Below are 22,070 nucleotides of genomic sequence, written 5' to 3'. Positions count from 1 at the left end.
CATAGCTTGTAAGTGATTCAAATATTGTTTGACAAAATGAGTCTTCCCACTCCCTGTGGGACCGGCAATCACACAGGTAAAAGGATGTTTCCACCTTGGATCCATTTTCACATACTAAACTAAGATCCTATCCTTATCTTTATTTATTAGCTCAAAACAAACACACAAAAAAACAAAAAAACCCATCTACTTTAAATTTTATATTCAAAACTAACTAGTTATGTTAGTCTTTTTTTCTACCATCCAATACACACACACACACACACACACTCACACACACACACACACACACACACACACACACACTCACACACACACACACACACTGTCACACACACACACACACACACACACTCACACACACACACACATACACACACACACACACACACACTCACACACACACACACATACACTGTCACACACACACACACACACACGCACACACACACACACACACACATACACTGTCACACACACACACACCACACACTCATTCACACACACACACTTTCTCTGCGCTTCGCGGAGCCCTCTCTTTAATAGCTATGTAGTTTGGTGCCCTGTCAGGGGGGTGTCAGAGTAAGGCAATTAAACGGTATCCCTGCGCTTCGCGGAGCCCCCTCTCCGGTAAACCTCCGGAGGGGGTCATTGGGTGCTTACGCCTGAGTTATTGCACCACAGAGACGCAAGACCTAAACATGTTAGAACTTGTTGGTTGGTCAGCACCTAAAAATAGAAACGCGTAGTTAGAATACGGCGGTGATGCGGGCAAAGAGGGGTATAAATAAGCTTCTTCTGGGGCTAACTCTTGAGTGTCTCTTCGACTTTACAAGTGGGTGGTGGTGAACAAAAACAACTATGGCGACCAACAGCAGCAGCAGCAGTGACGCTAACACAACGCCACAACCGGCCTCAACAGATTTGGTAAGTTGATTTTGTTTTTATATCTTGTAAAGATAAAAAAATAAAGGTAGCGTGTTACTTTTTTTCTCAGACATAGCTTTTTAGAAAAATAAATGTTTTTATGTAAGATGTTTTTTTTAATATTGTTTTTTTGTAGCTCAGACATAGTTTTTTTTTTATTGCAGCGTAACCAATGCCCGCACTGTGAACAGGTTTTTACACAAAACTACAACCTTAACGTTCATGTTAACGAAGCCCATAACAAAGCCAGACCTTTTCTCTGTGCTATGTGCGGCAAGTCGTTTAGCAGAAAACACGGCCTTGCTCGTCATGAAAACTCAAACAAAAACTGTCAAGATGCCGCGAGTCGGACACCTCCACCACCAGTGCCGACAGGCGGACAGAAAAGAAAAAGTTCGCCTTCACAGGATGCCCCTCCCCCAAAAAAGGGATTAAACAAACGAAGTCTAGAAAAAGAAAAAATCAAAAAGTTACCTTTTGAAGAAAGACAAATGTACGAAAAGCATTGGAATTCTGTTAAATCTCATAAGCGGCCTGGTAAACTCCAGTCAACCTATACCATTCTCTGGAACCCTTGTTCTGATTTCCCTGATTGGGACGAGTCGCTTCTTGATCTGTTCCATGAACAAAACAAACGCTTCAAAATCAATTTTTCTCACTCTTTTCTTCTCAAAAACAAAGAGTCGGGTGACTTGTCTTTCTTTCATGCCTCAGTCAATAACCACTCTGTCTTACAACGACCGCGCCTGATCAACTCAAAACAGGACTTTCTTTCTTTTCTTGGTGAAATCAGTGACCATGACATTTTAGAACAAGTTAGACTCGAACGCCCAAACTCTCGGTATGCTGTTCATACCATCATGTCTTCCAGTTTCTATGTCACGCCTTTGACTGACTTTCCTATCGGATGTGCCTGTGGTAGTCTACCTGACTACATCACAAACACACCGTTCTTGCACAAACTCCAAAAAGATCAGAATCAGCATTTTCCTTATACTGATGGTCTGTGTCTCTTTCGCTGTCTTGCTTTGCACAAAGGAGCCTCGCGTCATTCTTTGCAAAAACCCACAAAAACCTTGTTCAAACAGTGGGCCGGACATTCTCCCCCTGTCCACTTTTCGGGGGTCACTTTGTTTCAACTTGAGTCGATTGAATCTGAGTTTAAGGTGAACATAGATGTGTTTGAGTTTGATGAGAACCAAACACCTGTCTGTCTCGTTCCTCTGCGTCGTAGCGCTTACAAACATTCTGGTGTTATGCGTCTCTTGCGTTACAAAGACCATTTCATGTACATTTTAGATATTGATAAACTCGGTCATGCGTTGGCTTGTTCCAAATGCGGGAAACTCTGGTCGTCTTTGTCTCAAATGAATCGACATGAACAGACTTGTCAGGGTGAGGGCTCAAAAGAAACCTTGAAAGGCGGGGTTTACTCACCACCTCAAAACATTTTTCAACAGCTACAAAACCACGGTGTTCAGGTAGCCACAGATTTTGTTTTTCCCTACAGAGCGACGTTTGATTTTGAGGTGTTTTTTGACACAGATAACTTGCCACAGACAAAATCGGCTGAGTCTAACTGTACACAGTATACAGCAAAACATATTCCTCTTTCTGTTTCTGTATGCAGTAATGTTCCCCATTTCACAGAACCAACCTGTTTTGTGAGTAAAGGTGACCCTCAAGAACTAGTGGATAACATGGTTAACTACCTAGAACGTATCTCCGAGACCTCCTGCGCTCTTCTTTGTGAAGAATTTAAAGATGTGTTTGATCAGTTGACTGAGATCGAAGAGACACAACAACAAGAGACAGATAGCCTCAACATCCCCGTAGAAAGACTCAGACAGAAATTATATGAGTATTTACAAGAACTGCCTGTCGTAGGTTTCAATTCTTCCCGCTACGATCTGAATGTGATCAAACCTTTTCTCATTGAAAAGTTTGTCAAAGACAAAACAGCCCATAACGATCTTCCAAAAGACGACAGTCAAACAGACCCTGTTTTTGAACCAGATGGTTTTGATACCGTGGGTGAAGAAGAAGAAGAAGAAGAGAAAGAGGAAGAAGAAGAAGAAGAAGACAAAGAAGTCAAAACAGAGGGAAAAAAGAAGGCCCCTAAAAGACCCCCTTTCAAGTTTGTTGTTAAACGAAACAATCAGTATATGTGTCTTTGTACAGACAAACTTCGGTTTCTCGACATCAACAATTTTCTTGCGCCAGGTTTTAGTTATTCCAAGTACCTCAAGGCGTTCGGTGTCGAAGAGCAAAAGGGTTTTTTCTGTTATGAATACGTCACTAGTCTAAGTACACTAGACGAAAGAGAACTCCCACCCCATGCAGCTTTTTTTAGTAAGCTCAAAAACTCAAATATTTCTGATACAGAGTACGCTTTTTGTCAGCGTGTGTGGACTGAAAACAAAATGACGACTTTGAAGGATTTTTTGGTGTGGTACAACAACCTAGATACAGGGCCGTTTCTGGTTGCTTTGCAGCATCAGATTAGTATGTACGCTAGTCTGCGAGTTGATTTGCTGAAAGACGGTATTTCTGTCCCCGGTGTGACACTGAAGTATCTGTTTGACACGTTGTCTTCAGATACCTACTTTTCACTTTTTAACGAAAAACAAAAAGACGTTCACGCACTTTTGCGAAAGAACATTGTCGGGGGTCCGTCTATTGTCTTTCACAGATACCACGAAAAAGACAAAACACACATTCGTGGTAATCAAGACAAGCCGGTACAGTCTGTTCAGGGATTTGATGCAAATGCGCTGTATTTAGCTGCACTCATGCAAGACATGCCCACAGAGCACCCTGTCATTCGTAGAAAAGAAAACGCTTTTAAAGCGGAAAAAACAGATCCCTACGGTCAGCTAGCTCGGGAATGGTTGGAGTGGGTCATGGCATCAAAACAGATCCATCTCCAACATAAGTTTAACGCGAAAGAGAAGGCCCTTGGTCGAAAAAAGATTAGGGTTGATGGTTGGGATGCCGCAAATCAAATTTGCTATCAGTTTCACGGATGTTTGTTCCACGGGCATGACTGTTCTGTGACCGCCGGTAAAACGACTAACCCTGTCACCGGAAAAACACTAGTTGAACTCAGAGAACATACAAGCAACATTACCAAATACTTGCGTGAGGATGTGGGTGTGATTGTCGTCGAAAAATGGGAGTGTGAATGGCACGCAGACAAAAAACAAAACACCCACATTCAGACTTTTCTACAAGGTCATTTTCCGACACTTAAACCCTTCCGGCATCCTTCTACCATCACAGATCAAACTGTCTTAGACGCGGTGCAAAACAAAACTTTGTTCGGGTTGGTACAGTGTGATATTTATGTACCTGACCATCTAAAAGAACATTTCAGTGAAATGCAGCCTATTTTCAAAAATGAGTCTGTCAGCCGAGAACAGATCGGGGATTTTATGAAAGACTACGCTGAAAAACACAAGCTCTTATCCCAACCACGCCGTACACTTGTTGGGAGTTACCACGGTGAACAAATTCTGCTAGCCACACCCCTCTTGTTTTGGTACGTGCAGCACGGGTTGGTTGTTGAAAACATCACGCTGATCGTAGAGTATCAACCCAAAACCTGTTTCCGTCAGTTTGGTGACAGCGTTTCAAACGCGAGACGAGCAGGGGACCAAGACCCGTCAAAAGCTATCTTAGCTGAAACTTTCAAACTGCTCGGTAACTCAGCCTACGGGAAAACCTTAACTAACGTGGCCAACCATCGTGATATTCATTACGTTTTGTCTGACGAGGCCTCAAAACTGATCAACAACGGTCGTTTTCAAAAACTAACAGAAGTAACAGAGGTTGTCACTGAAGTAGAGATGACTAAAAAAAAAATCAACTGGTCACTTCCCTCTCAGATTGGTTACTTTGTTTACCAGTACGCTAAACTACGCATGTTGGAGTTTCATTTTGATTTTCTAGATAAGTTTGTGTCCAGAGCCGACTACCAGCTTTTGGAAATGGATACAGATTCTCTGTACATGGCGCTTAGCGCTTCAACGTTAGAAGAGGTGGTTCGTCCTGAACTGCGAGAGCAGTTTTACAAAGTGTATAACCAATGGTTCCCTGCACAAGCCTGTGACCAACACGAGGCAGCCTTCCAAAACACCCGTTTAGCTAACGCCCCATGGGACGCGACTCTCTGTCAGGCCTGTACAGCGCGTGTCCAGTACGATAAACGAACACCCGGTCTCTTCAAAACCGAATACCAAGGAAATTTGTTCATTGGTTTGTGTTCTAAAACCTACTTTTGTGAGGGAGACAGTGGGACCAAATTTAGTTCAAAAGGTTTGAACAAAAATCAAAACAAACTGACAAAAGAGTCTTACCAACAGGTGCTTCTAACGCAAGAAAGTGGTGGCGGTACAAACACTGGTTTCAAGACAGACGGAAAGTCTATGTTCACCTATTCCCAAACCAGAAAGTCACTCTCGTTTTTCTACATCAAGCGTGTGATCGCTTCTGATGGGGTTTCAACCCTGCCTACACCCGTCTAACGGGTCTCTTTCTTTTTTGACTGTGATACCCGTCTAATGGAGCTCTTTCTTTTTTGACTGTAATACCGCCGCCTGTGATATGGTTAACATTCCAATGCCAAACAACTTTGTCGTTTTTTTGTAAATAAATTTGATAAGACATGTTTTGCTTCTGTAAATAATGCTCGTATTGTTTAATCCCAAAAACCCCCAATGTGGCTTTGACATACCTTGTCAAAACGGTCCCAAGCCCGTGAAAACACAGAGGGAGGGTCAATTACTGTCAGTACTCCAGCCGCGATAAGCATACCCAATAAAAAAAGCTGGGGGAGCAGTAATCCTGTCATTACCCCAGCTGGAGTGGTCATTAGTACCGAGCAACAGGTACAGGCACATGAAATCACATGACAAAATATAAAACGCAATAAACCGTTTATCCGCAATATCTCCTTATCACTACTTAAACACAGGCACCTTAACCTATCACTTTATGATGGGCCCTACCCTTGCGCATTGCGCATTGCGCAAGGCCTGAGACGTGCGCTCTTATACTACTAACGTATTCTGACGAATCTGACCTCAAGCAGTCTAGGGACATTCGCTGAACCGTATTTATTTAGACGCACTTGCAATGTTTTACATTAAATGCTTTGGACATAACTATATAGCATCTATTCAACTGTTTGCCTTCAGTTGCATTTTGTATTGCGTCTTAAAATATATTCGGCGGATTTTCAACTTTTGGAAGTAGCCTTCCTTTTGAAATTGCCTGAATCCCGTTTCACAAGAGTGACTCTAGTTGAAAAGAAGTAAAAGTGCAGCAAACTTCGAATAAATGGCTTTAGAGATCATGAAACTATATAATTATAACCCCAACCCCTTTTACAGCTTCAGACAGAGAATACAGGAATACTAGAAAATAATTGTTGACTGTTGAAAAAACAAAAAAAAACATGTAAAGACAGAGAGAACATTTCATGGACAGGTTATGTAGCCGCAAAACACGAGCTGTGATCACAGCTAGAGACAAAGACTTTATCTCTGTGGTTATGGATTGTGATCAGAGGGAAACAGAGCACGGAGGGAGGTCAGTAGTTCTGTCCCGGGCGGCCTCTGCCTTGTGAGCGTGACAGCACTATATCAATCTCACCACGACGTTGTGTCACGCCTGTCACGCTTGTCACCCGCGTGACAAAGACGCTCTTTGAAACCGTCGCGCTTGGACAAGACAGGCGTCTGAAATTAATGTTTCTGTTCTGTTGCTGGGGCCACTCAGCTACAGATTATGTATGTGTCCTACTGAACAACAACAACAAACGAAGCAAACATGCAAGCAAACAAATTACAAGCAAATGTGTTTTTGTGTGTGCCTATTCTAGAATATAGTCAATGTTTGTAAAGATTTTAGTCAAGCAGTATGTAAGAAATGTTAAGTCCTTTGTACTGGAAACTTGCATTCTCCCAGTAAGGTCATATATTGTACTACGTTGCAAGCCCCTGGAGCAATTTTTTGATTAGTGCTTTTGTGAACAAGAAACAATTAACAAGTGGCTCTATCCCATCTCCCCCCTTTCCCCGTCGCGATATAACCTTGAATGGTTGAAAACGACGTTAAACACCAAATAAAGAAAGAATCGATTGTGTACTGTGCGGCAACACGAACAACACTTTAAAGGCACAGTAAGCCTCCCGTAAACCATCACAGAGCTCCCCGAGCGTCTACATACAGTACAAGCATACTTCCATTTGAACGCTCACCGAACGGGAACATCCTGGCTGCTTTCTGTCGAGCGTGAGAAATTTTCAAAGAATTTAATTTCGTGGACTTGGTCTTCAACAACAATGGCGCCTCGTTTTGGTGCTGGACGGCTGTTATGAATATTCCCGGACAGTAAGCCTCCCGTAAACCATCACAGATACTGTCAGGCTTTTACACACAGTACAAACACCCTTCCTTTTGAACGCTCACCAAACGGGAACATCCTAGGTGCCCTACGTAAAGAGCGAGCAATTTTTAAAGAATTGATTTTGCAGATTGTCTCAAACACTTGTTGGACCCATCCTGAACTCAGGTCAAAAATGAGTTACTTCCCTTCGGGTCTCATTCTATCGATGTAAACTGGCGATGATTATCAGAATGTTTTTGGACCATGGTGCGTTTTTGCGCTAGACCTAACTTTTAAAATCTAAATAATAAATTGACAGCTTGTTACACAAACATTCTTTAATCATAAAAGAATTATTTTTTCATCAAGACAAGATCAGTACATCGAAGTTGTGAAAGTTTGAAAAAAGAAAAGCCCAGAAGCACGGTCACGCAAGGATCGTAGCAGACGATGGTTTATCAGTGCATATCGCCGTTCCTCTCAACAGTCAAAAGCCATCGCTAGAGTTCTTGTGAACCACTATAATGAGCGCTCCGTTTGGGCCCATTTGCCCTCTCATAAACCACAGCCGTTCGTTTCGTGCATAAAACCGTGCTATTGTAGATAAGCTGACATCGAGTCGCATTCAAATGACCAACTGACGACTACATTGTGAAAAAGGGAAACTGGATCAAACGGGTTCACGATGGCTCAGGGGTAAGATAAACCACGCAAAAATAAATTCTTTGAAAATTGTTCGCTCTTTACGGAGGGCACTTGGGATGTTCTTAATCGGCGAGTGTTTAAATGAAAGGGTGTTTGTACTGTGTGTAAAACTGAGCCTGACCGTATCTGTGATGGTTTACGGAAGGCTTACTGTGCCTTTAAGTCATTCCAATCTACCAACAGTTTTTATCAATCAATCAATCAATGAGGCTTCAATCAATCAATGAGGCTTATATCGCGCATATTCCGTGGGTACAGTTCTAGGCGCTCTGCAGTGATGCCGTGTGAGATGAAATTTTATACGGCCAGTAGATTGCAGCCATGTCGGCGCATATTTACCTTTCACGGCCTTATTCCAAGTCACACGGGTATGGTAGACAATTATTAACTGTGCCTAAGTAATTTTGCCAGGAAAGACCCTTTCGTCAATCGTGGGATCTTTAACGTGCACACCCAATGTAGTATACACGGGGGGTGGTTCGGACTGTAACCTTGAGTTGTCTCAGTTGTCTCGTTTGAACAAAGCTTTAAACAACTGGAATATAAGTGTTCTTTTGAAAACGAATAAAGTGGTCGAAAGTCATGCAAAAACAAGAAGAATATGTGACTCAGTCAACCCCCCCCCTCCACCCCCCCCCCCCCACCCTCACCCCACAAATTGTACTAATTGAGTTAATTTCTTCAAGAGACTATGGTTCTAATACGCCGAACAAGACCCGCCACTGAGTTTGACAGGAATACACGCATTGATAATGAGTCTAATAACGGACAAGAAGTAACTCGGAATCATTTTGCGTGTTTATTTTGGCCAGCATGCACAGCCTCACCCACATGCAACGTGACACCTTCTCCGGTGCATCGTTCTGAACACTCTGATATCTTCTGCTTGCCCCATTCCCCCCCAACCCCCTGCCCTGCCAGAGGCAATGAGAGGCAGCTTTTGATTGGCCCAAGCAAGGCCCCTAAAGTCACGTTCTGATCAGTTGAGCAGTTTCCGTCTCAACACTGAATTAAGAGTCATTTTTCAATGAATAATTATGTGCATGTTCTTATTGATTGAATTTGGAGTGATTTGCTTTTACATGCACCTAAATAATTAGTGTTAACTTTAGATAATTACAGTAAACTTTAATCGAAATAAAGTGAAGTTTAATAGACCTTTTCGGTATCTGAGCAGCTCTCGCGAGACACGCTCTTTGTTATGCTTTGAACATCGCGAGAACTTCGAACTTTGCGGGTTGTGCAGCTCGCACGAGATCGCTGTACCGCATGCTTTGCTATGCTCTGAAGTTTGCGAGAGATCACGAGAGCTTGGAATACCGATAGGGTCTATTGCTTGCCGGTGTGACGTTTTCATCGCGGCCGTGTCACGTTGATATTTCGCTTCTCGGTCTCGTTGATCTAGTATAAACTCTACACTGAACAAAAAAACACCCGGCTTCGACAGTACTGATGAGCGACCTTGTGTACCTTACATTCATGGGGCCAAATTTGTCCAACCAATTTATTTTATTTAACTTAGAAACTGATTTGATTCATCCTAAAATGTTTTCCTTATTACTCGATTTTGGGGGTGAAATCTATTAAATTTTACCACCAATTTTCTTCACATGCAAGAAACTGACATGCTTTTCGTCCATAAATAATTTCACTTCTTAATTTTACCAGGAAACAACATTTCAGTCTTGAGTATAATGTCGAGGGGGAAATATGTACACATGCGAAAGATGAAATCGTGACACCGTATCCCCAAGCCGCACATGACACCCCTCTTCCCGCCCCTCCTCAGCCCCTGCCTTTGAGGAGGAAATGAATTGGACCTAATCAGTGCGGATATTTTGTATACCTGTCGGAACCTTTTTTGGAAGTTTTTGGTAAAAAGAAAAGTAGTAATTGGAATCTAAATTGTTTTCTCTCAGACAAATGTCTAGTCGGTGTCATACCACGAAACCACACCAGTTCCGTATTTTCGAAGGGACACAACTCTATTGATTTGCATGCCAAGTGCTTCCGCCGCTTTTACCATTGCAACACAAAGCAGATGAGATTGGATTTTCGGTAATTGTATTCTTGTTTTGTTTACATGCACTGCCCAGATAAGATGCAGCACTCATGAACAGTACAGGTAACTGCCACCAAACCTTTTTATGAAATGACCTGAATCAACCCCGATGCGGCTGTGTTTTCTGCGTGCCACCTGTCCGTGTCTGGAAAATTCGCAAGCCGAGCGTACCCCAATGCTTGTGCTACTACTTTTCGTGTTTTGATAATGTTCAAGAAAACTGTCCTAAATTCGGAGAAGCTTTTGCAAGGTTCCAATCTTTTCAGATGGAGAGAACCGTCGCGGTATGTCAATTGGTGTGTACTGGCCTCTTTAGTTCTGTTCAAGGAAGTAAAAGACTAAAACCCTCATTTAGTATAATTCTGATACCTAGTATTGTAGTATTTCATCCACTTGTGTACATAGAGAATACTACATGGCTTGCTGTGTCGTACCAGATTTACACGAGTTGTTTTTTTAAATATTGAACTGCGAGCGAAAGCGAGCTGTTCACTATTTGAAAAAGCAACGAGTGTAAATCTGGTATGACACAGCAAGCCATGTAGTATTCTGTTTATCCTACATACTGTACTTACGTGTATTTGACTGAAAATGTCTTGCAGACGAGGCAGCTAAATTGAAGACGCTTGTTTTGGAACCTCGATCTCTTCTAAAGCCTCATGCAATCTATTACGTCAAAGCAAAGAAACGTCACTCTGAAAGTGTGGCGTGACGTGAAAGATTTATCGAGGGTAATTAGCGAGCGCAAGTTTTGTTTCCATAATGACGTTTGTCTCGGTGACTTTGGCATCATAAGCAGTGAAAAAACAGGTCCCTGCCAGACTTGCTTGACATGACCTCATTTACATGATGTAACACAAGTAATATGATTTGAACGATTATTATCTCACGGGTGTCTCTCTCACGTATGTAGGATAAAGACCCATATGAGTCTATACAGAGAGGTAGAATCAAAGTCTGTCGTTTGCTATTTGAGCGCTGTTTCTTGAATAGACAGATCTAGATCAGCACTTTTCAGCATGTGTATGGGAACGTGTATGTCATCAAATCTAGTTTTTGCGTCACACTTTTGCCAAGATCTGCAGTCTTGGTGGGAGCAAAACAACGTATGCATAAAAAAAAAGTAGGACATTGGAGAAAAAAATGAGTCAGGGATGACGCTATAACTACACGTACGCGTACAGGTCTTTGCTACACGTTCGATTATCTAGAAGTAGAACACTGTAATACGTCACCTGGAGGGCTGGCCGGCAAAGGCACATGCATGCATCAGTCATTTAGACAAAAGAGACATGCGCCAGGTGTGCTAACAAAAAGAGTCCACCCAATGTATACAGACAGCATATCGGACAGTCGTGCGCTGCTGATTTGCCTGACAAATGCGGGTAGGTGTCACGATTTCATCTTTCGCCTGTGTACATATTTCCCCCTCGATATATATATACTCAAGACTGAAATGTTGTTTCCTGGTAAAATTAAGAAGTGAAATTATTTATGGACGAAAAACATGTCAGTTTCGTGCATGTGAAGAAAATTGATGGTGAAATGTACCCCCAAAATCGATTTATTTGAAAACGTGTACCGAGTGGTTACGTCCCTTGAGTAAGAAGGGAAACATTTTAGGATGAATCAAATTTCTAAGTTAAATAAAAAAAAAATGGTGGGACAAATTTGGCCCCATGAATGTAAGGTACACAAGGTCGCTCCTCAGTACTATTGAAGGGTGGGTTTTTTGTTCAGTGTAGAGTTTATACTAGATCAACGAGGCCGAGAATCGAAATATCACCAGGGCGAAAGATGAAAACGTCACATAGGCATAAATTGTGAAAGATCGAAGACCGGCCTCTACACTAACATACCGGGTAGATTAGATGGTATGTACATCCTGTCAAATCTTTTCCAAATTTGGAATGACTGTATGTGTCATTGTTTTGAGCTATAATGCAGTGAAGTGTGAAACTGAAACCGTGACCGGTGAATTTGCATCACACTTACTGGGAAGTGTTATAAATTCAAGTTCCAGGAAATATGAAATGATTGTGTGTAAAAGTTCTACAAGTGGCTTAGAGTACAGGGACTGCATCATGATGGTTCACTTAGTGACTTGCAGGTGCTGGGCTGCAGTTATATCCCTAGATGGGTGACAGCTGTTTAACTACATTTTATAAAACAGCTGCCACCCATCTAGGGATATATTTTATTACTAAATTTACTTGTATACATTATTTGTTTATTTTAGAGTTGTGCAGCTGATGAATGATTTTTAACAGAAGTATTTACCATACGTAATGAGCCATTTCTTGTACTTGCAATACATTGAGCCATATTTCTGTGTATCACTATATCACTTTCGGGTGGGTCCGGTACGACAGAGTAGTACAGTTATTAATTCACTAATGAAATGAAATAACAGAGAATTAAGTTGCAGAGCAGCATTCATGGTCATAAAATTTAAATATAACAGCATGCACTCATTCATTTACCATTACATGTACCCACAGTCACATGACAGAAGTTACATTTTACATTTAAAATCAGATAGACTGCTAACGTTCTAAAAATAAATAGAAAAACAAATTTTTATGACAATTTTTATTATTATTCAAATTTCAATTAGTTTAAATCATATGTTATAAATGAGATGTTGCAATTACCTGCCATACCAGTGTTTTGATTCTAACATTTTACGTGATCATACATGATACACTCGTGAATATAAACGAACACACAGTAGACACAGGCTCACTGTCACACAGACGCACACGCACACACACACACACATGCACGCACACACACACACACACACACACACACACACACACACACACACACACACACACACACACACACACACACACACACACACACCAAGTGTTGGTATTAATTAGGTTTGAATAATGTTGTTTTCAGATGCTGAGGCAGCTTCCACACCTATAACGGTCCAAGTCCAACAACATCAGAAAGACACAGAAAAAAACTCAGCTTTATAGCTTAGAATAACCATGGAAGTGATCGAGAAAAACAGCATTCCTGAAACGTCAGGTGCAAACAGTAGCGCCTCAGGTGCCAGTGACAAAGACTGGTCTGTGGTGGCAAGTGTACAGGGCAGTGGTAATGGTGGCATGAGTCAGACGCCAGTGGCTGTTCTCAAGGGAGATGCTGGCGAATCCATCGTTGTTCAGAAAAATACAGACGACGCTGACGCCACTTTTACAGAATACAGACAGCCCCCTTCTGAGGACCCATCAGCCAAATCCGATGACGAGTTTCTCATCATGTACAGTGACGATGAAGCAAAAGAGGCAGGAGGATCAGACAAGAGAAAGAAGAAAGGGGACCCCTCGAAGTCGAAACCAGCTGACAGTGTCTCTACCCCTACAAAGGAAGTCAGCGTCAAACCGACTGTGACCAAGCCAAGCAATCCTTTGTTTGACCCTGAGGATAACCCGGAGAACGATGGAGGATTTACATCGTTGGTCACCATGGTGGATAGCTTCATCAAATCCTCTAGTCCTTTTGAGGGCAAAGATGGAGAGGGAGATGCTGCCAACAAGGACACAGAGCAAGCAAACTCTGCAACGCCAGGACTGCTGTTTCAGAACGGTGCCAGCATATCACAGGATCCAGACGACATCCAAGTGGTAGAAGACAGTACCAAGGACTTCCAGGAAGGGGAACTGGTCAAGGAATTTCGCCATGGTACCAACTCCGCAACTTTCCTTAGCCAGATGCACTTCTTCGGTGGTCGTACCTGGGCCAGGGGCCGGGGGAGAGGGAGGGGGAGAGGACGGGGGCGGGACAAAGATGTCACCAACATCGCCCTCAAACTGATCGAGATGGACAAAGATGACAGAGCAGGTGGTACCAGTGAAGAAAGCCCAGAAAAGGTTGCAGCTGAGACGGTGACAACAGATGATGCGACTCCTGCACGTGGCAGAGGCAAGATAAGCCGAGTAACGCCGAGTGCGGGACAGAGAAGGTCACCCAGGGGGCCTGAGTCCACACCTGCCGACAAACCTGTGTCCACCAGAGGCAGAGGGAGGCCGAGGGGCACGAGAAGAGGCAGGGGGAGAGGGAGGGGGTCAAGAGGAGGGGGAGGAGCCGGCAGAGGAAAGCTCCCAACGTCAACACCTGCGGCAGAGCAAAACTCTGAAGATGCTGCAGCAACAGAACAAGGCTACGTATCAAACGAGGAGGAAACTCTTGCTGCCATCAAAGCTTCTTTAGATGAGAAGAACGCTGACAGCACAGATGGGAAAAAGGATGGTGGGAAGAAGAAAAGCATTGATTCAGTAAACGGGAAGAGGAGTGGTGTCGGTGCTAAACAAGCTGGAGGGAAGGCGAACGTCACAACAAAAAGTGACAGAGGAAGGTCTTCTTCACAGAGAACAACAAGAGCCAGGGACAACAGCAAATCTGACAAAGAAGGCGCAGAAAGTTCAGGCAAGGGAAAGAAGTCGAGTCTTGCTGAAACCAAAAAGGCTGAAGTGGCTGAATCTTCCGAGGAGTCAGAGCTGGAGGGATCCCCACTGATGCCAGTAGCGTCCCGTGCCAAACCTACCATCAAACCCAAAGCAGCAGGAAAAACCAGCAGACTCTTAGTCTTAAACCAGCTTGCGGCAGACGTCAAAACATCCGGCTCTAGGAAACGCAGATTTCAGAAGTCGGATGATGAAGATGCTGCCACTGAAGAGTCGCCATCAGCTAGAAAATCCCGTGGATCTCAAGGCGCCAGCATTGAAAGTTTACCTGATGAAAAGTCAGGAACAAAACCAGGAAGAGGAAAAGGCCGTGTCCCACCCTGTGAAAGAGATTCGGTCACGGATGGAAGGATGAGGAGTCTGGTCACAGAAGTTTCTGACTTTGACACTGTGGCAAAAGAACACTTTGCTAGTGCAAAGTCAAAGTCCCCATCGCCCTCTGCTAAACGAGGAAGAGGACGACCGAAGAAAAATACTGCAGGCCCAAGAAAGAACGACTCAAGCTCAGTAGATGTTATAGAAGTAGACTCTGAGGATGAACCACTGCATCATAAATCTGACAGTGACTTTGACACTGTGGCAAAAAAACACTTTGCTGGTGCAAAGTCACAGTCCCCATCGCCCTCTGCTAAACGAGGAAGAGGACGACCGAAGAAAAATACTGCAGGCCCAAGAAAGAATGACTCAAGCTCAGTAGATGTTATAGAAGTAGACTCTGAGGATGAACCACTGCATCATAAATCTGACAGTTCAATGACTTCGGCCAGGATTAATCCATTAGATTCACTGATCCCAGGCAGAACACCTTTTGTCAAGCTCACAAAATTGAACCCTGACAATGAGAATTCGCTGAGTGGAGTTTCATCGCGCGCAAGCTCCGTCATACCAGTTGTGCCCAAAAGATCACGCTCATCTGTAGATGAGCCCATTAAGGCAGGTCCCAGCAAAGTTTCAAGGAGATCAACGTCCAATTCACAAGCAGGTTGGATCCACCATTCTAACAGATCCGTTACTGATATGACGTCTGTTCTTGGGGGTGCTGCATCGGTGAGTAAAACTTGCTTGAGGAATTATTCCTAACAGGTACCAATTAGAGACTGTGCGTGTGTGTGTGTGTGTGTGTATACGTGCTATAGTCAAAATGTGTGTGTGTTTGTACTTTGTGTGTCCGTCTATGCATCTGTTTGGCTGTTTGTCTGTGCAGTTAGTTGTGTAAAGCATTTAAGGAAATCTCTCTCTCTCTCTCTCTCTCTCTCTCTCTCTCTCTCTCTCTCTCTCTCTCTCTCTCTCTCTCTCTCTCTCTCTCTCTCTCTCTCTCTCTCTCTCTTGTGCATATGCTGGTGGGAATGAAGAAAAAATGGAAAAGGAAAGAGAAAAATTGCATGTAAAAACATCATCAGTCTGCATTCATACATCGTCCAGGACATCTCTTTTGCTTTTATAATGAAGTCTTTTATATTTTTCAGTCCAAAGCTCAGGCAGGGAGTCTGACCAAGTCGGTTGGGGGAAGTAAGTAATTTACCCTACTTTGCATAAGTGTTTGATGACACAAGAATGTATCTGTGTATGCGTTTAGTACGAAGGCTTCATAGAAGTGATAAAAAGACTTGTTTTGCTAATTTTGATTGAGTTGATTGCTTTTGAAAGTGCAAGTGTAACTATTTTTATCTAGTAATAGTGAAGGAGAAGTGAGAGAATGTGGTTATTCGTTGAACCATGCAAATACAATGCTTGTTAATTTTTTTCAATTTGCTAATAACTATACTCTATAGGGCTCCTTACCTCAGATTTATGTTTACAGATCTATACATGGGTGTACTGTTTACCTAATACAGTTCATGCATTTGTACATGTTGAAGCTGTTAAAAAATAAAGAAACATAAGCACTGCTTTTTCTTTACTTTTAATCAGTATGAAATTCAACCCCTCCCATCATTAAAATATAATACATTTTAAGACCTCCAAAACTCTGAGAAAATCAGGTCTTGAAAAGGAGGGAGTCTTAAAATGGGGGTAAAGTTACAGAGGTTATGAATGGAAAGTCTGAAAAAGTAAGGTCTTAAACTGGGGGGTCTTGAAAGAGGGTTCTACTGTAGTCCGGTGAAGGAAGTGGTTTTTCCTGTGGCTGTGCAGTGATGTCATACCTGTTTGGAGACAATCTGGCGGAGGAGTGCCCGGATGGTTTTGTGGTGAACGTGCGTCTGGAGGTGGAGAAAAAGAACGAAGGCGAAAATAACGCTGATAACAACAGGTGAGCATGACTGGCACTGCTGGTTCAGGGTCTGCCAATGTCAAATTCATATGAAAACTTTGAAAACACATCAAAGTGAGCGTCTTTGAACCATATTTGTTTTACAACTGAGAAAGCATACAATGCGAAAAAACACCATATGCATATAACAGGCCTGAAAGTAAAAAAAAAATGGTGCACTAGCCAAAACTAGTGATTCTTAACATTGATTTACTAGCCAGAGAGTAAACTTTTCTAGCCAAACCAACAATTTTGTTTCAGCAACTTTACTCACATTTGGCGAGTAGATGAACATGTCTACTCGCCAGTTACACGTTTCTACTCGCCATGGCGAGTATTTTACTCGCCATTTTCAGGGCTGTATAAAATATACTGTGCATGAACATTAATTAATTATTTGCATGTACATGGGCTCATATTACCAATACGACCCCCTGATATTCTTGTCACCAAGAGCCACTATAACAATGACGTTTAATGATTTGTACAGCCTTAAAACATCAGAAAACCTTAAATTGATCCTTGTCTACTCCTTTTTTGCAGCCAAGGGGCATGCTGCAAAGGCAAGAAGCCTGAGACGTGCCCGTGCCTGCAGAAAGTGTCGGACAGAAAACTGGCAGCAGTGCTGAAAGAGAGAATCGAGCTGCGCAGAGATCTGACAGTGAGAGCCAAGGGATCTCTTCTCGCCTCCATTCTCAACTTCACACAAGAGCTAGAGTCGGCATAATCGGGCTGAAAAGGGGCAGGGTTTGTATTGAAATCCGGGGCAGGGATGTAGCTCAGTCGGTAGCGCGCTGGATTTGTATCCAGTTGGCCGCTGTCAGCGTGAGTCTGTCCCCACGTTTGGCGAGAGATTTATTTCTCAGAGTCAACTTTGTGTGCAGACTCTCCTCGGTGTCCGAACACCCCCGTGTGTACACGCAAGCACAAGACCAAGTGCGCACGAAAAAGATCCTGTAATCCATGTCAGAGTTCGGTGGGTTATAGAAACACAAAAATACCCAGCATGCTTCCTCCAAAAACGGCGTATGGCTGCCTAAATGGCGGGGTAAAAAACGGTCATACATGTAAAATTCCACTCGTGCAAAAAACACGAGTGTACGTGGGAGTTTCAGCTCACGAACGCAGAAGAAGAAGAAGTATTGAAATCCCCTGACTGTGGATGCTGCATAAAAGTTCAGTGGGACGGACGGCCTGAGTGTGAAGTGAGAACCGGACTGGAAAAAATCCACATTTCTAACTTCAGAAACAGAATTCAGACTGCATGTGGTTTTGAGTTGAATGTGACAGATTGTGTGTTGAAATCCAATTTTGGTGGATACTGCACACAAAGTTCAGGTGGACAGAATAAATGTGAAAAGAGCTGGATCGAGGGAAATTTTTAACCATCATAATGGATCAAGAGTCGACCGAATCTAGGTGAATGTGGCAGTGGACCAGTGGATGCTGCACAAAAGATTCAAGTGCACAGAATAACAGACCTGTTTACCAGTACGATTTGGGCGTATTTTGTACGCCAAATTATTATCGGTACGCAAATACGCGACACACGCACAAAATACGCGTAAGAAAAAGTCTAGAATACGTTTTCCGGTGTTGGTGTTCTGATTACGGGATGGTACAACTGATACTGGTTTCGGTAAAAGGGAGATAACCATGACAGCGAGTCTTCAGCTGTGGAAACCTTGTTCAGTTGTTGGCACGTGTGATCGTCTGGACAATTGTGGCAAAATGAAGCGGTAAAATGTGCCAGTTTCGGATGACTGTACCAAGTCTAAACAGCAGAAGCAGCAGATTTTCTTGGAGAAATATAAGAAAGAGCCAGGAATTGTGGAGTCTACTATGGGAAAAAGTCATGCACACTGCAAGTATTGTAAATCAGATTTCTCCGTTGCCCATGCTGGGAAATATGACATCGAACGACACTGCAGTTCCAAAACTCACCTGGACAGGGTTGCTGCAAAGAAATCCGCTGAAAGCTGCCAAGAAATTATGAAGTTCATTCCCGCAAAGCAAATCCTGCCAGAAGAAAAGGCTGTAGTCCGTGCTGAAGCAATGTTTTCTGAGATGATTGTAAAACTGAACTTGCCACTGTCAACCGCAGATGTTATTTCACGAACTTCATCTTTTCATTATCAATCTGTTTGGAAGACACTGGTTATAATGCTATAAACTGACAGGTAAATAAAATTGTTTTATCCCTGTTGTATTGGAAGGAGTTAAATTCTGAAGGTGTTCACAAGACATGCTATTCTTACACAAACACGTTTGCACCCACGCGTACATTTTCCCTAGCCCATATGGCTTTGCTTGCAAAGTACACCAACTTTTTGAAAAATACACTCAACTTTTTGGGAAAGTACTCTTGCCTCGGGTTTAGGGTAAACAGGTCTGGAATAAATATGAAGAGGGCTGGACTGTAAAAAAGTCCCCACTCAACCTCAGACATGAGCTGGAGATTGACTCCGCATGATCTAGCTGAACAGGGCAGGAGTTGTATTGACATCCTCTGCTGCCGACAATGGATGATGCTGTGCAAGGAGGACAGACTGAGTGTAAAGAGAACTGTGTGAAAACAGATATTCATTTTTAAGGTGAGGAATGGGATTCAGATTGCAATGAAAATGGGAGGCTGTTTGTTGAAATACTCGAACAGTGGATGCGGAAAAATGTAGTGTAGATTGAGTGTAGAGAGAGGTTAACGGCTGAAACATCATTAACCATCATGCTGGAACTAAAGTGGACATGACATGGCAGGCAGCGCACTGAAATCCTGTCGGTGAATGCTGCACAAACCTTCACAAGGACAAGTTGAGACCCTTTCTTGTGCATACACCACATCCCTGAACTGTGAAAAAAATCCCCATTTTTAAGTTCAGAAACAGGATTGATGCTGCAATATTGAGCTGAATGTATAGGTGCGTTTCAGAGTAATCTTTGATGTGGTCAGCTTGTTTAATATACTTAACAAAAACAAGAAGAGCAAACGCTCGATCGAGTCACTTTCGCAGTTCTGAATATTATATGAGGCATCAGATGGACAGGAAGAAATTGCTATTCACAACACAATGAGTCACGTTCACATAAAATTTGAGCCCGGTCACTTTTATAGTTTCCGAGAAAAGCCCAACGTTAAGTTGTGTGTTGCCGAACAGAAAAGGCTAGTTATCTCCCTTGTTTTTCTGATAACGTTCGTAAAAGGCTACAGATGTAAATACTTTGATGTAAAGAATAATCCTACAAAGTTTCAATCACATCCGATGAACTTTGTCAAAGATATAAAATGTCTAATTTTTCCTTTGACGCTGACCTGTGACCTTGAAAAAGGTCAAAGGTCAACGAAACCATCGTTAAAGTGTAGAGGTCATTGGAGGTCACGACTAAACAAAATATGAGCCCGATCGCTTTGATAGTTTCCGAGAAAAGTCCAACGTTAAGGTGGTGTCTACGGACGGCCGGCCAGACGGCCGGCCGGACGGCCGGCCGGACAGACTAACACTGACCGATTACATAGAGTCACTTTTTCTCAAGTGACTCAAAAATTACAATGAGGGCCATGAAGGATGTTTTAAGGTTGCCTGTTATGTTTGGTTTTGAGCATTATGAGTGTAGGTCACCAGGTGCTTGGGACGTTTACTGGAGTTTGTGACTGAGGTGTGTGATTCCATACAGTGTAATTTGAGGCCAAAAGAGATCCTAAAGTGTAAATGAATAAAGATACCATTCGTCTTGTGTAAGCAATCATGGTGACCACCGCAGATCTGTCAAGGCTTTTGCATGGGGTAAGAGCGTCTTACCACTTTGATACATACCAAAAATTAACAGCATAGCTGCTTCCTTGCAGAGTGGATATTTTTTGCTGAATTAATTTCATAGGTAATGACACTGGCGTCGATCATACTTCATTCAAAAATTCCCACTCTACACAAAAATTAGCCATGGCGTAGATTTTAGGTGTGTTGACTTCGAGTGATACGATGTTGACTTTTCCCACGTAAAAACCCTGGGCAGATCTGAGATGGTGAGTAAGCCCTGTTTTCACGGGAGGATTGTGTCTATAAATGATTTAATTAACATCTGTCAGTACATTTTTAGACTTCTTGCTTCATTTACTGGTTCGCAAAATTATAAAACTTGGATAGCCTTTTGCTGCTGCTTTTTTTCACTGGACATGGAACTGGAAGATTTGTTGCCATTATGTCTTCTGAACATTAAATTACATATTCCTACTCCGAATCACATATAGCATTGACGCAGTCTGAGATGCTAAGGTCTGAAAAGGCTACCCGTCTTAAAAAGTTTAAAGGGAAGCAACCCAACCACAAAAAGTGTAAACGTAGCCATGGTAATGACCATACACCCGGGGAGTTACCTCCCATCCGTGCATGCTACGTCACTACCGCTACTGAACACGTGGTCAATATCATTCGACTTTACAGCTTTCTGAGGAGCAGGTCGTTGAATTTTTGGCTCTCGTGGAATTTCGCTGTTTGGTGTTTGCTAGACACCCACCGGCACCCACATACCCGTCTGTTCGCCTGCTGCATTGGTAGTTTGGTGAGCTCGTTCCTTTTATACTTTGTTGAACGTATTATTGTTGCTGCTGGAAAATTTTCGGCCACGTGTTGGCCATGTATTTTTGGTAGCCATTTTGAATTTTGTCGCCATTTTGGTTTGTCAGCATGTCTGACAGTGATAAAAAGCGCGGCAAGGCCGATGTGAAGGGTAGAATTAAACCTAAATCTTCCGCTTCTGTAACTAAACCTCCGGTTATGGTCGTCGTCTCCGACGAGGCCCGGAATACTGTTATGTCAGTGCCTATCTCTGCTCCGAATGACCAATCGGTTGTGGGGCAGTCAAATACTCCTGTATGTACTGTTTCTTCTCGCTCGCCTTCTCTGCCGATTGCAGATCAGGCGTCACTGGTTTCTTCGTTATTATCTACGTTGGTTCCGGAGATTCGTACTTTGGTACGAGAAGAAATGTTGCGTTCCAAGCGTTCCGTTGTTTTCCCGCCGTCTGTGGGTGACGTCAGCTCGTTGGCTTCCTTGACGCTTCCGGCCGAGACGGTGTCTAGGGCGGATGTTTTTGCTTCTTCGTCTTCTACCGCTGTGGTTGGCGACTCAAGTAAGTCGAGCTGGTCCACAGGTCCTTGTGAGACCGTCGGACGCTCTCTGCTGGGACACAGCTCTTTTCAGCGGGTTCACGACCCGCGAACCCCTGTTCAGTCGCACCCTGGCTTCGTCGAAGGCC

The 22,070-nt window shown here is 43.1% G+C and overlaps 1 protein-coding gene across 1 annotated transcript; it reads left to right on the top strand.

Annotated features, from left to right (window-relative positions):
* Positions 1–10,022: 10,022 nt before the first annotated feature.
* LOC138964557 (microtubule-associated protein futsch-like) lies at positions 10,023–20,017 on the top strand. The gene is made up of 5 exons (XM_070336548.1): positions 10,023–10,081; positions 12,996–15,613; positions 16,033–16,075; positions 16,700–16,817; positions 17,361–20,017. Exons 2-5 carry the CDS (start codon positions 13,088–13,090, stop codon positions 17,542–17,544), a joined length of 2,871 nt encoding a protein of 956 aa, XP_070192649.1. The 5' UTR covers positions 10,023–10,081; positions 12,996–13,087; the 3' UTR covers positions 17,545–20,017.
* Positions 20,018–22,070: the final 2,053 nt, after the last annotated feature.

The sequence above is a fragment of the Littorina saxatilis genome, linkage group LG4, assembly GCF_037325665.1.
Source record: "Littorina saxatilis isolate snail1 linkage group LG4, US_GU_Lsax_2.0, whole genome shotgun sequence".
In the NCBI taxonomy this organism is placed as follows: domain Eukaryota; kingdom Metazoa; phylum Mollusca; class Gastropoda; order Littorinimorpha; family Littorinidae; genus Littorina; species Littorina saxatilis.
The sequence above is the reverse complement of the archived record's forward strand: the minus strand, read 5'-3'. Positions and strand labels throughout refer to the sequence as shown.

Bases quoted from the DNA above. Each gene is read 5' to 3' on its own strand.
- LOC138964557 (XM_070336548.1), top strand. From the start codon at position 13,088: ATGGAAGTGATCGAGAAAAACAGCATTCCTGAAACGTCAGGTGCAAAC. The intron at 15,614-16,032 runs GTGAGTAAAACT...TATATTTTTCAG, and splicing joins TTCTTGGGGGTGCTGCATCG to TCCAAAGCTCAGGCAGGGAG. The intron at 16,076-16,699 runs GTAAGTAATTTA...GTGGCTGTGCAG, and splicing joins GACCAAGTCGGTTGGGGGAA to TGATGTCATACCTGTTTGGA.